Genomic DNA, 13965 nt, shown 5'->3' on the forward strand with positions numbered 1-13965 from the left:
TAACCTAATGGTGGTGGTGGGGGGGGGGTTATTTAATATCATCTTTTAGGCAGCCAAGAGTAGCGCTTTCACAGAGGTTATGTTGTCCTTGGGAAGGAAATTCTTTCAATGCAAATAAACATAGCCCTCCATTGGTTAATATCTCTTATTTTCTCCTCCACCCCCGTCCCCTGTAAGCAAAACAAACTGATTGGCTCCTTAAAAAATAAGTAATACCTTTATCATATCAAAATAAAACAAACTCTGTGTCCTTAAAATAACTTTAAAAACATAAACTTTGGGCTTTGTAGCCCAGGCTGTACTTTTAGCTCAGGCTAGCCCTGAGCTTATGATCCTTCTGCCTGTCTCCGAAGTGCTGGACTTATAAGTATGTAACAACACTTATGGCTGCAAATGTATATTTTAGGTTTATATTCCCAGTTTCTGAGAGGAGTCCCTTTTTGTTAATAATAATTTATTAAAAACAGAGTTTCTAAATTTCAAATATTTCTTGATTATCTCTGCAGTAGAGTACTGAAACTTATTTTAGAAGCACAAGAATGTATATTTAATGCCTTCCTTCCCAAGGGACATAACTTTTTAAGAGGTTGATTTTATTTATATGTGTACATGTGTGTACATGTGTGTGAGAGTGCTCACAGAGAGGGTCAGATCTGGAGGTGTCATTGCAGATGGTCCTGAGCCACCTGACGTGGGTTCTGGGAACCAAACTCCGGCCCTCTGTAAGAACAGCAAGTGCTCTTAACCACAGAGCCATCTCTCCATCACCAGGACTAATAACCCTAAACTGTATTCTACTTAAAGGATGCAGCATCTTCAACCATTGCTTTTAAAAAAGTTCTATTTTGACAAGTAAAGGTGTTCTATTTCCTTTCTCAAACCACAAATCATCAACTCAAGATGATGTTATTCTTTACAATGAACTGTTTTATTTGGGTAAAGGTAAGCTATAAATTATGGTTAAAAGGTGCCAAAATATCCATTTAGGAATTAAAATAGTATCCTTTATTTAGATTCTCTACAAGTTTCACAAAGTTGACTTAACTATAGAAATTGTCTAATTCTGGAAGAATTATGTAGTTATTTTGAATATCAGGAAACATAGTCATAACTGTTCCTTTAAATTATGGGAGGATTATTGTCACTGTTGTTATTATTATCATCACTATTATTTTCTCTTCTAATCTTGATATTTCTTTCTTTGTGGTAATGTTTTAATTATTTGTAGATGGTTCTAGAGTTTAGCCTGACACAATCTCAACAAAGCCTATAGAAGTTCCTAATCATACACCAAGTTAGAGGATAAAGACTAAAAATGTATGCCTGGGTAAACATGCTTCTCCATGAATTATCTGTCTACAGGGAGAGACAAGTAGATCACTGTCTTCTAGAACACAGATGATTGTAAGAAACATCCAGCCAAGAATGAACTAAAAAATAAGTATAACACCCACTCTCTTTCACCCTCATCACTACAATTTTGCTGTCTATCAAGCAGTTAAATGGGTTAGCAATAGCAGATATTCATCTTTGCTGTCAACTGTAAGTTTTCCCATTATCTTGATACTGTGAAATGGTAGAAATGGTTTATGCTTATTCCTCTGTAGCAAAAACATAACATCTTATGAATTTTCTGTGTTTGCTTTACTGTGCTTTCAGATATGTGGCAGCAAAGAGCACCTTACAATCTTTCACAGATGAAAATTACAATTCTCTAATGTACACACGCCCCCGCTTTGCACATCTAATTGAGAACATCTTGGCCATGTAAAATCAGCACTCACTTTCTTACTGACATAGTAGGGGTCCAGGTCCTCCAGAGGCTCCGACACCATCTCTGGAGGAATGTCTCCATAGATGAATGGAAGGTTCTTCCCAGCTTCCAAGTCACTGTTTGGCTTTGGTTTGTTCTCATCATCAATGTCTTGTTCTTTCTTGGGCTTCCTGGCTTTCTCTTCTGCAGCACGCTTTTCGATAGCAGCAAGAGATTCTCGCGTGAAAAGGCGGAAGCTCTCAGGTCCTGGGGGTACCAGCAGTGTCTGGGCCATCTTTTCATCCTGCACATTTAATTACGTTTAGCTTCTTGCATAAGAATTGCCTAAGTGGATGGAAACCATGCATGAGTGTTAGGAAAGGCAGAGAAGGAATAAGAAAGAAAAGCCTGTGGCCATTGGCTTTGGGGAAAAAATACTGTCCTGTTTTGGTGACTAGCTACCAATTTTAACTGAGAAATAGCATTCAGAATGATTTTCTGTTATTCCCAATATGTTTTAGTAATTTAAAATAATAAATATCATAAACAGAGCAAAAACCCGTCTTGAACACTAATTAGCTTAATTTAGCCATTTTGCAATGTGTGCGTATTTCAAATTGTACACAATATATAGGGTGCATTGGCGAATTAAGATAATCAAACATTAAAAGTAGTCTTCTCTGAGAACTTGAGTCCAAATGTATTATAGTACACTTTTGTTTAAAAAGTAATGACAGGAGCTCGGCAAAAAAAAAAAAAAAAAGTAATGACGGTAATGCTTGTCAATCATTTCTTTAAGGGGACATTTTCCTCCGCACTTCCGGCATCACAATATATTAACTTCCCAAATAAGTGTTTATCACAATGCAGTTATTGTGATACATGCCTGATTCATTGCATTACAGGATAGAGAAAAAATTGTCTAACCCAACCACATTCTACTTGTCAGCATCATTAACTGAATCACTGAAAAACAGCTCAGCAGCAGCAGCATGATGGAAGCCAGTGCTTCTGGAAAGAGAGATCCATCTTTTAAAGATACACCTTTATCTTCCTTTATGTGTGTGCATATGGACTCCTGTTCATTTGTGTGTCGGTGTACATGTGTGCGGATGCACGTGTACATGCAAATATGCATGCACTTGTACATCTGTGTGTGGATGCCAGAGGACAATCTGGGTGTCACCCTCAGGAACACTATGCACCGTTGAGGCTGTCTCTCATTGGCTGAGAGTTCACTGATGAGGGTAGACTGGCCCAAGGACCCACCCCTTTCTGCCTCCCCAGTGTTGGTATTACAAGAGTGTGTCCCAAGCTTGACATTTTTTATGTGGGTTCTGGGAATTGAACTCACATCAACATGCTTGTAGGAGTAGCACTTTAACAACTGAGGCATCCTCCCGCCCCCCCCCCCCACAGTCTATTTCCTTTTTTAAATTAAGCCAAATCTTTTTGCCTTTTAGTTTTTTTCTTTGGACCCTTTGGAAGCATTTTGTATTAGCAGAGCAAACTATATTTAGCTCCTCTTCAGGCTTACTGCTATTCAACTACTTGAGACAACTTTTGATGTTGTACTGGACTTTGCAGGTGCAGTAATGCTCTGAAGAGTGAACCCCGAGGCCACTTCTCTAGGTTGTGCACTGTAACTCTGTCACTTATGGGTTGCGTAATATTGACTAATATGGTCCCTTATTGCTTCAGTCCTCATCTATGGAAAAGGAAATAATAGAAAATTTGGTCTCCCAAGATTGCTAGGAATAAATGAGTTCATTTATATTGTCTCTAAAAACAGCTCTTTGGAGTAGAAATCACTTTATTAATGGTATGCATCATCAGTTCTGCCAATCATTTTCCGTGTTATGTTGTCAGGAGTCATCCCAAGTTAACCATTCTCCTTTAAGTAAGCTCTTGATGTACTGGGACCACCACTGACCTGGAGCTTCAGAAAAGCATGGAGAATTACAGAGTCCAGGGACACAAGCCTATCACCTATCTGGAGAGGAGCGGAGAGAAGGCAAGAGGTTAGAGGGACCTGGCTCAATTTCTCAAGGGAGGTAAAATAAATACTTCTTCAGGAATTGTGACAATCTGTCAAAAATCCAGGAATCCAGTCATATGAATGTTTAAACAAAAGTAACAGGGTTGTTGTTTTTTTTTTTTTTAAACTGTCCACAAAATCGCATTTTTAAATTCCAAGAGGGAAAGTAGAAACTTTGACAACAACCAACTATGATGTATCCATCAGTCATCTTGTAGAAGGATCTGCAGCTATGGGATGAAATTAATCATCAGAGTCATCATGACATTGACTCCATTCCCAGCCCCCTCCAGCCCCTCATTCATTCTAGTCTTGGGGCAGTTCACTCCTAAAACTCCTTCTGACGCTTGGCACATTGCTGTGTGGAAATACTAAGCACACAGGTAATGAGAAAACCTGGACTGCTTAGTAAAGAGAACAGGTGATATTACTTTGTTTTTATTGAATTTGCACTGGAATTACTAGTTCCCTGATGCATTCCAGTGGCAAGAAATGTTTTCCACCTGAGAGGTCTTTAAGTCAGTATTTATAATACTGTCCCATCATACTGAGCCCTGTCAAAAATGTCAAATCATTCTTTCACTAATTTTGTAAACCACCTGTGTTGTGACTCTGAGTTTTTGGTTTGTTTTGATTTATTTATTTTTTCCAGATCAAGTTGCACATGGATTAGAAGGGGAGATAACAGTTCCATTTTACTTAGAGATGAAGTAACCATTTGTTGTGTGCTGTTTACTTATAGCAAGCTGCACAAAACCAAACTAACACTTTAAGTAGGTCCATTTAAACCTATTCTAGATTGTGGGTTTCTTGATTATTCAAGCCTGGGTCTCACTGTATAGAACTGGCTATTTTGGAATGAACTCTGTAGACCAGTCTGGCCTCGAAATCACAGAGATGCACCTGCTTTCTGCCTCCCAAGTGCTGGGATAAAAGGCATGCACCACTACCACCTGGTCGTTGTGTGTTTCTAACTACAGAAGAAGTCCCTGTTTCCTGTTCATCTTTAATACCAGGTAGAGAATCAGATTCTACCTGCTGCACATCTCTGGTCATGAACTCGGTGCCTATGGATCATCCCAGTTGCTAAAATGGGAAGGCCACGGAAGAGCAAACATGCGTGCTTCCTCGTGAGGTGAAGTTGCTTTTCTATTTGAGCATCATGCAGAACTGACAGAGAGAAAATAATGCTGAATCTGGGGTGGGCATTTAAGGATTCTGTAGAGTCACCCTCAGAGAGCCTGTCTGTGGCATTTAGCCTTGCTAAAGTCATAGCATTATGGAAGAACCGTAAGAATGTTCAGAGGATAGTGCTCCTTGTTGCAGAGCCCGACAACCTGAACTCATTTCCCAGAACCCACATGGTGAAGGGAGAGAACCCACTAACCTAAGTTGTTCCCTGTTTTCACATGTGTTCAGTGTTGTATATGCCTGATACACACACACACACACACACACACACACACACACACACACACTGAATAAATTTAAAAATATTTTTAAAAGAACAGTATTGTATATGTGCCAATACATTGTCATAAAAATTACTAGCTATACACTGATTTCATTTCATCTCATTGAAAGCTTCTAAGTCTTCAGTTTTCAAAATGAAGTTATGTTTTAAATTTCCAGTGTGGAAATCTCTCAATAATCTCCATGGTTCATTCTGATTTGTATAAAATGATATGGAGCAAGATGCTACTACAAAAATCATAAATATTTACTTACAAAGATAAGTTATGTTCTTATTGGCTTACAAGGGGCCACAGTGAAGAATTTGATTGCTGGTCAAAATGAAGTACAAATATCTATGAAATTCTCAGACAGATGTCTGAGCCCTGAGACATATCGGTCCCTGTTCTCAGCTTTTCCCTGACTTGGGGAAATAGAGCGTGGCCAATACTGGAACTGGCTTCCATATTCAGTGATCCCAGGATCCTCTATCTTCTCTTACCACTTTGCTGTATAGTAAAGTCCCGCTGACCTTCAGTTCTCATTAAAATTTTTTCCACTTCTTTTTAGTTCATTGAGAGCTTATTATACAGAATTCTTACATACATTTATATCCACATGAGAACAGATATTTAAATTTTAATTCTTATTGAAGCACTGATGTGAAGTATATATTATTAATGAATATATGTGCATTATTATTTATGAAAATAATCCAGTTCAATGTACCTTGTTGTCTCCAGAACTGTCTTTTCAGGGGCACAAAAGATACAATAAATCTAAGGAGATGAGCCTCTTGATTAAAAAGCAAAGAACCTGTGTGTGGGTACATATGAGCAAAGCAAATATACACCTCTGCCAGTTAATACAAAGATTGTCATTCATTGTTTCTTATTGTAGAACTGGATCACAGAATTTGATACCTATAAGGAACCCTTGGACTACATATTTAAGAAATATTTATCTCAGGAATAATGTGTACCAGAAACTTTCCATGGACTGGCCCTTTCTTAGAGGAGATAGCAAACGAGTGCATGATACAGATGCTAACAGATGTTAATACCGATAATTAAAATACAATCACATACAACTGGTTATCTGACGTTCATAAATTGGATCAATTTATTCTGACTGACTAGGCAAGGGAGGGAGAGATATGGTTCATAAAATTTTCCTGAGGAAGTGATAGGTTTTGTAGGCTAAACAGGATTTGACAGGTGATTGATTGTAGTGTGGTGGCAGTTTGGAAAGAGTTGGCTGGAAGATGCATCACAAGAGACACCGAGCATGGGTGTATGTGTGCATGCATGTGGACAAAGACAAAAATAGCATGGAGAGTTTGGTAAGAACTCTCAGCACCTCATTAAGGCTAACACTGACCTGCATAAAAAAAAAACAAAAAACAAAAAACAAAAAAACTGATATGCGATCAACCGGTAAGGTTTAGGCAGGATATAGTGCACCAAGGGTCTTGAACAGCATACTCAGATAAGCGTTGAGGTTGAGGGACACAATCAACTTGAAGATTAGCAAGTCAGAGGCAGTATTATGGGTGGACAGGCAGGGAGAGATCTCAGAGCAATGGTCTCTACATGATTGAGTTTCAGGAGCCCTTCATATCCCTTTACTGGCATATCTACAACCAGACAATTCTAGGGAACTATCTATTCCTTTCTAGGGAACTATGATTATTTTTCTCTGGTATCATATCAAGGTTCTACGAATGGTAATTCATTACACTGGAATCAGAAATGGTATCCACAAACTTCTGATCAATCTTGTCTTTGGAATGTAACTTTTACAGAATTATGCATGTCTCTATGCCTTCATAAATGAATCTCTTGGAGGATATCAGCACACTGTTAGACATATCTCCCAAATTTTGATGAATTTCATCATATGACATCCCCAAAGCACAATCCTTAATGTTGCCAATGATTACATGAGAAAAGCCACAATGTACTCGGGGTTGTCATGCTCCCAGTGGCAGGTGAGAACTTTCCAAAATTCCAATTCCCCTTGAGAGCTCCAGTTCAACACTAACAACAAATGCTGTCATTTGCTTTCCCTGAGTGACAGGCTTTCTCCTTTTGTTCGTTTTTGAGAAGATATGTGCCTAATACCCAAGTCTGAATATCATTGTTGGCCAGTTATCCTTTCAAATGAAAATGGCATTCCATGACACATACACATGAGAGAGACAGAGACAGAGACAGACAGACAGACAGACAGACAGACAGGCAGGCAGGCAGGCAGGCAGGCAGGCACAGACATGGAGAGACATTAAGAGTAGAGCAGATGAGTTTGGCTCCTGACTCCTATAATTGCCCTGGTCTCTTTCTAGAAACAACCAGGCAGCTTTAGTGTCCAGCAGAAACACTTTGGGTATTTCTTCCATTTCATCATATAGAACATTAAAAATGTGGCTTCTTTGGGGTTGAGATTTACTGCGTCACCAGGAGCTTCTTACATGATCTGACGTTTTCTTTTCTTACTGACAGTATGTGGCAGTGAAGCACCATGGGCAGCACAGGTCAGTGTCGTTTCCTCCATGCCTGCTGAGGCAGCCACCGAATCCCTGCAACTATGGGATCATCAGTGCAAATGATAGACCATGACGGAGGCAAATGGGATCGTGATATCATGACGGAAATGGCATAGACTTCACAGTCTTCCCCACAAAGGGTCTGAAAGACCTCCTGCCATGTCTTTGGCAGCAGTACTCCAGCAGGAAGCAGTTTAGTGAAGCGGGAGGAAGAGGGTCCGACCGCAGCCCTATGCGAGCAGGCAAGGGTTTAGTGATAGTAAATGGACTCCAGCTACTCTGCTGTATTAGAACAGATTGTCATCCTTTCTAGTCTCTACACCCCTCCACTCTATAATAAAGAGAATTACAGCCAGGACAGCGTATACTTCCTAAGCTTAATGTGACATCTACATATGAAAATCCACCTACAGGGTGAGCACAGAGGCCTACAGAAGAGAGAGAGTAAGCCACTCAGGTGGCAAGAAAACCCATAGCCAAAGTGTCTATTTCAGGCACAATTATAGGACACTGAAAACCAGTGAGCTTTTATGGCTGATTTGAGGCAAAGAACAAAGCTTGTGAGCTGCATCTCGCGCCCAGGTCTCTGGAGTAAGCCCCAGCTGACAGCAAGCCGGTAGAGCAGCACAAGATGTTTGTAAGGCAAGATAATAAATTCTGTTCAGCACCTATTGAGTTTGAGGTGCCTGGGGGACATCTGGTATGTAATTAAAATACGTGTCTGAGATGCAGAAAAGATGCTGAGCTGAGAAAATGTTGATTCAGGGGCAGAGAACTCTTATGACATCATTTAGGAGCAATGTGAAAAGATGAAAAAGCAGATTTCATATGACTGCCAGTCTTGAAGGAGGGGACATAGAGGGTATCAGGCAATGAGGTCAGAGTGGTTATCTAAACACCAGAAGAGAAACTTCCAAGATGTTAATTAGAGGCCATGTGTTGGATCCAGCTGAAATATTAGCTGAAATAATTGCCTCAAGAAAAAGTAAGAAATGGACCCAATATTACCTCTTGAAATGGCCACAGGCAAACACACATATTGATTGCTTTGAGACAAAAAAATCTACATATTCTATTTTTTTGTTGAATTAGTTTTTTTCATTATTGTTGCCATATTAAATCTAGCTATTTTACAACTGGGTTTTAAAGACCTAAGTTGTATATAAATAACTACAGAAAAATTAATTTGAACAATTCAATTTTGTTTCCCATATCACTAAGCTGTGATTTTATCATAAGCTTATGAATGTCTGCAAGATCAACCAATACCATGGGCCTAAACTCTACTAGTTGATAATGAATCAGAATCTGAGAAAAATAACACAGTGAACGTTAGGGACATGCTGTGGGACTATCAAGGCAAAACACACATCTCCCTGAATCTCCGTGAGTGTCTCTCTTTGCCTTTTTTTTTTTTTTGTGATGATGCATGCTACAGACAAAATCGATTAGTTCTGGTCTGTTATGTCAGAAGGCTGTAATTTACCATCTTCAAGGATGGAAAATTGCTCTATGTCCCATAACTCAAAATATTTCCCCCCCCCCTCAAAAAAATTCACAATGTATTTTTATGTACTTGATGATGAATGAGTTACTAGGAAAGTCTGGGCCTGTTGCCAAAGAAAACGTGTGCTATGTTCTTGGTATCAACAAAAGGGATTATTATAGGAAAGGCAGAGTCTAAAAGATAAGATGAACCAATTAAATATTCACTGATAAAGAAAACTTTGTTTTTGTGGTACTGAGGATTTATCCCAACCTTATACAACCTAGGCAACACTCTACCCAAACTATATCCTCCTCAACCTGAAGAAGAGGTTTTGCTTCTATGTGCGTGTGTGCCTGCATGTGTACTTGTGTGTGTATGTGAGTGCATGTGTGTATGTGAGTATGCACTTGTGTGTGTGATTGTGTGTGCTGCACGTGCCTGCCTGTCTGCTGGGGATTGATTGAATCTGGACTCATAGGTAATAGACAAGTTAAGCAAATGTTTGATCACTGGATAATACCTACACCTCCTCTTTCCAACAGAACTTTCACTTAGAACTAATGGCTGTCCTATACTTACTGAAGTAAGTTAGTTAGCACTATGTCTGTTATTATTATAAAAAAAAAACCAGCATAATGTTTTATTGAGTATATACTTTGAGCATTTGACACTGTATCAATAACTACTAGATATCCACAAGGTGGGGTTACATACTGCATTCCATATTTCAAAAGAGCTTTGAAATAATATCTGGCTGTTATGACTTCCTAGCCAGATGGCTTTGAGATTAAATGATAATAACAGAACTCTGTTAAGTGATTTCTATATTTGATACTCCCAAGTAATTTATGCCTGTGAACTTATTTACTCATATTGCAAATTTATCATGCTGATTACAGTCTTGCCCTATTGATATTATTTTTATTCTTATTTTACAGATCAATAAATGTAGGTTCATGTCAGCCATATAACTTGTCTAAATTCCAAAGTTAGTAAGCTGAACAACCAATATTCAAAATCTAGACAGTTCAGACAAAAAGCCATATTTCTAAGACTATGGAATGACCAGATTCCTAATTTATATTTGCACCATGAAAGTAGGATGCCAGTCATCTCACTAGGGGATTGCTATGTGTGAAATCTGCATTGGAAATAGATCGGCTTCACCTAAGAGACTGAGAACTTTAACCCCAACTGGGTAAGTAGGAAACATACAAGCATCAGTGATAAACATTAGACACATGTGTAATAGATACATGATAAAAAATAGCCACATATGTAAACAACATGTTCACATATATTCAGGGGACTTCTAAGCTGTCTGAAATCAAATTATAGCCCTAGGATTACTCCTCTAGGTCATGTGTCTTTCAGTGTCTAATCGAGGATGCTGGCACCTCTATCAGCCTGAATAAATTCATCAAGAAAGTAATTCCATGGCAAGGGTACCACGCCATTGTCGAGTACAAAAGCAATCCTGACTTTCTTTTACTAATGCTCATCACTATCTAATGAAAAATGTGTGGTTGTCAACATGTGATGCTATTTATTTATTTCCCGTTTAACAAGTGGATTTATTATTGTCTTTTTCTCCCATGGACTCATATCATGGGGGAAAAACTTGTCAGAGGAAGAAAGCCCAGGTTCAACTCTGTCTTTGGAACAATCATCTAGGACATAATAATTAGCTCACAGAGGCTGATGTTTGCTGTGACTTTGTCCTCATCTGATCACTTATAAGCTGAGGAGACAAGAGCCAACTAATGACAACAATTAAGCCAACCTTGTTATACAGGAATCACCATTACTGGCTTTAATAGCTCTTGACATGTCTTGCTGAATGTTTGCAAACTGAAGTGGGTTTTCTGTGAGTCCCAGTGTGCCCTCCACCCTGGAAACCTCCTCCAAGCTCTTTTGCAATCAGTGCTTAAGGAAGTGATATGTGACCCCATTCTGGTCAATGCCATGCCAGGAAGGTTTGTCAGAGCTTATGCTGGTTAGGAAAGGAGTGAGGGAAAGGCAGAGTCTCTGTCTTGCACCTTTTTTTTTTTTTTTTTTTTTACATCAGAGGAGTATCCATAACACTCGCTCAGGCAACTTCCAACCACAGTGGCTGCCACTCTGAGGGCAGAGCTGACACAGTGAGTGTGGCCAATCCCAGAGACATGTTTCCCCTTGGGCTCTTGACGGACAGCTCAGCTCTTGGACCCGAAGAACCTCTGCACTGCTTGTTATGTCCAATAAACATCCCTCCTGACTCCAATCGGTTCAGACAGTTTTCCTAGTTAGTTGCTGCTGATACACCAAATAAACAAGTACTCGCTGGTCAGTTCAAAACCTTAGCCAGTCCAGAAGCCAGCTCACGTCTGAATGTCCTCTATCCGGTAGAAGCAGGTGAGCTATGGGTCTAATTACCAAATAAACATAATAAAATTTAAAGTAAACACAATCCCAGGCAATTTATAAAATGCACAAAACGAATGTCCCTCTTAAAAGAAAAAGAAATAGAGCTGGATTAATTTCCCTTTCTGGCTTTTGGCATCATTCCATGCCCCAAGGCCATCCCTGCCAGGCCTCATCCATTTGTTTATCTTTTTGGAGAAACGCACTAATGGGGGGAGGGAGGGCACCTTTCTGCCTTCTTTATGTCTGAGTACAGCTGTCCTGGTTAGCAACAGAAATTTCAGTTTGCTTTTCACAAACACGAAGTTACTCTAAAGGAGTAGGTTAGGTACCTTTGAGAATCACAGCATCTCTGTTTGGAAAAGCTCCAGGCCCCTTCTGGGAATTAGCTCATTTGTTCTTACAATATCCCTAGAAGGGATTCTGTGTTTTTTCCACGGTAAGTCACTCCTCCACGAATCCTTGACAGATAGGTCATCGCTGACTAACTCCGGTGTGCTTGACTTCAGCTTTCTTGCTCCATAATCTGTGTGAGAAGAGAACACAGTGAGGTTAGCTGGCTGTGCTGGCCACTCACCCACTCACCGTGTGCTGGTGCTCTGGCTCTGGGGCCTGGTTCCCCGGCTTGGTTTACCTGGGGCTTTTGATCAGAAAAGCACCTTGATGCAAAGCAGGCCCTTTGATCCTGTTAGACAACATGCCCTGGCGATGCTCTAGTGAGCAGGGCCAGGAACCGCTGCCAGGAACCCAGGGCGAGGGTGGGACTCTCTTCTCCAGCTGCTCTGGTTCATTCAGTCTTTCTAGGGACATGCTGGCACATGGAGGCATCTGTCAGACCTGCTACTTCCTTGTCCCTTCGCCCCTTCTGTGTCTTCCCCTTTGCTAAGAGGTTCTGATTCCTGTTCTAGCTGATCTCACTTTTCCTCCCCGTCTGAGGAGTTGTTTAACTGACTCATTAAGATAAGACAGACCTCATTCAATGGCTTCTCAAAGTAACCGTTAGATGAACATGTTACACTGGAGCACTATAGTAACCTAAACTATCTGATGTCACTCTCTACTGTGGACGGCTTATCTCAGGCTAACTCAATAAACACGATGTCACAGGACAAGGGAAGCTAGTCTAACATCAGAAGCTGATATTTAAAACAATACGTACTTCAATTCGCACGCACAGTGTTCACAAAATCAAGAAATCCTCATTTCCCATTTTCTGGCAAAAATTAAACCCTTGTTTTAAAATTTCATAACATCTATTAAAATTTCTGTCTCTAGATGAACTCTCTCCAAAGTCACCAATCTTCTGTCCTGTCCTGTCACCAGACACAGAACATTATTAAGCCCTGTCAGTGTCTTTCAGTGATTGAAAGTCACTATAGCCAGAACTGAAAATGCCTTTGTGGCCTGGCCTGTGCCTTCCTCTCCAGCCTCCTACAGTGTAGCTTTCCAGTCTCAGGGTGTGTAACGTCATGTGTTCACCTCACCAATCCAGCTGTTCGTTTCTTACATGTAAATGAAGATTGTATCCAGAAGTGTTTTTTTAGAATGGGATTTTAAATTAGCATCTCTGTGTATGTTCTTACATAAGTATACACATACCCACATCTATGAATTTATGTAAAGTAGGTTTTCAAAAAAGCTGGATGTTTTTAATAGTATTGATTGCATTAATAGTATCACAGATATTATTTTTTTCAATAATACCCACGTGCGGTAGACCAGATCTGGAGTATCCACCAAAGATGGACTGATGGAAAGCTTGGTCCCTAGCCCACAGGGCCATTGGACAGGGTCTACTAGGAGGAACTTCTGTTACCAGGGTCATAGCTTTGAAGAAGATATTGGGACCCTGATTTTTCCTCTTCTTGTCTCTATTTCTGGCCATCATGAGGTGAAGAAGCCTTTGTTCCAGAATTTGGACATGGTGAACATGTTACGCAAACATGGACTCCAGAAACAAGAGCCAAAATTAAAGATGTGATCTTTTAAATCAATTTTCTCAGGTATCATGTCCAAATGTCAGAAGCATGATGTGTCCTATCATATGGCAGCATGCGTACTCGGACTTAAGCATTACACTAAAATCACAGTCATCCAATAATTGCCAATGTTTTCTACTTCCCAGACACACTCCTGCTGAACATGGCTCCCCTTGCCTGCACAGCTCACAAGTTAATTCGATTTTAAATACCCTGGCCTTCAGCTTGACATAGAATGAGAATGACTTCAAATGACTTCAAAACATCAATGGAGTCATATTTCTTAAACATTCGAGAGGTTGTCAC

At 39.9% G+C, this 13965-nt stretch overlaps 1 protein-coding gene across 8 annotated transcripts in view; it reads right to left on the bottom strand.

The window, feature by feature from the left end:
* The window catches only part of Scn3a (sodium voltage-gated channel alpha subunit 3), a 109827-nt gene that overhangs the window by 77779 nt on the left and 18083 nt on the right, over positions 1-13965 (bottom strand). For all 8 annotated transcript variants that reach the window (XM_028894685.2, XM_028893288.2, XM_028892543.2 and 5 more), the window contains exons 2-3: positions 12013-12206; positions 1785-2098 (exon numbers count right to left, since the gene is read on the bottom strand). In XM_028894685.2, coding sequence (XP_028750518.1) covers positions 1785-2048 — 264 coding nt within the window. In that variant the 5' untranslated portion in view covers positions 2049-2098; positions 12013-12206. The remainder of the gene's footprint in view (positions 1-1784; positions 2099-12012; positions 12207-13965) is intronic.

This window comes from Peromyscus leucopus, chromosome 4 (genome assembly GCF_004664715.2).
Source record: "Peromyscus leucopus breed LL Stock chromosome 4, UCI_PerLeu_2.1, whole genome shotgun sequence".
NCBI lineage: Eukaryota > Metazoa > Chordata > Mammalia > Rodentia > Cricetidae > Peromyscus > Peromyscus leucopus.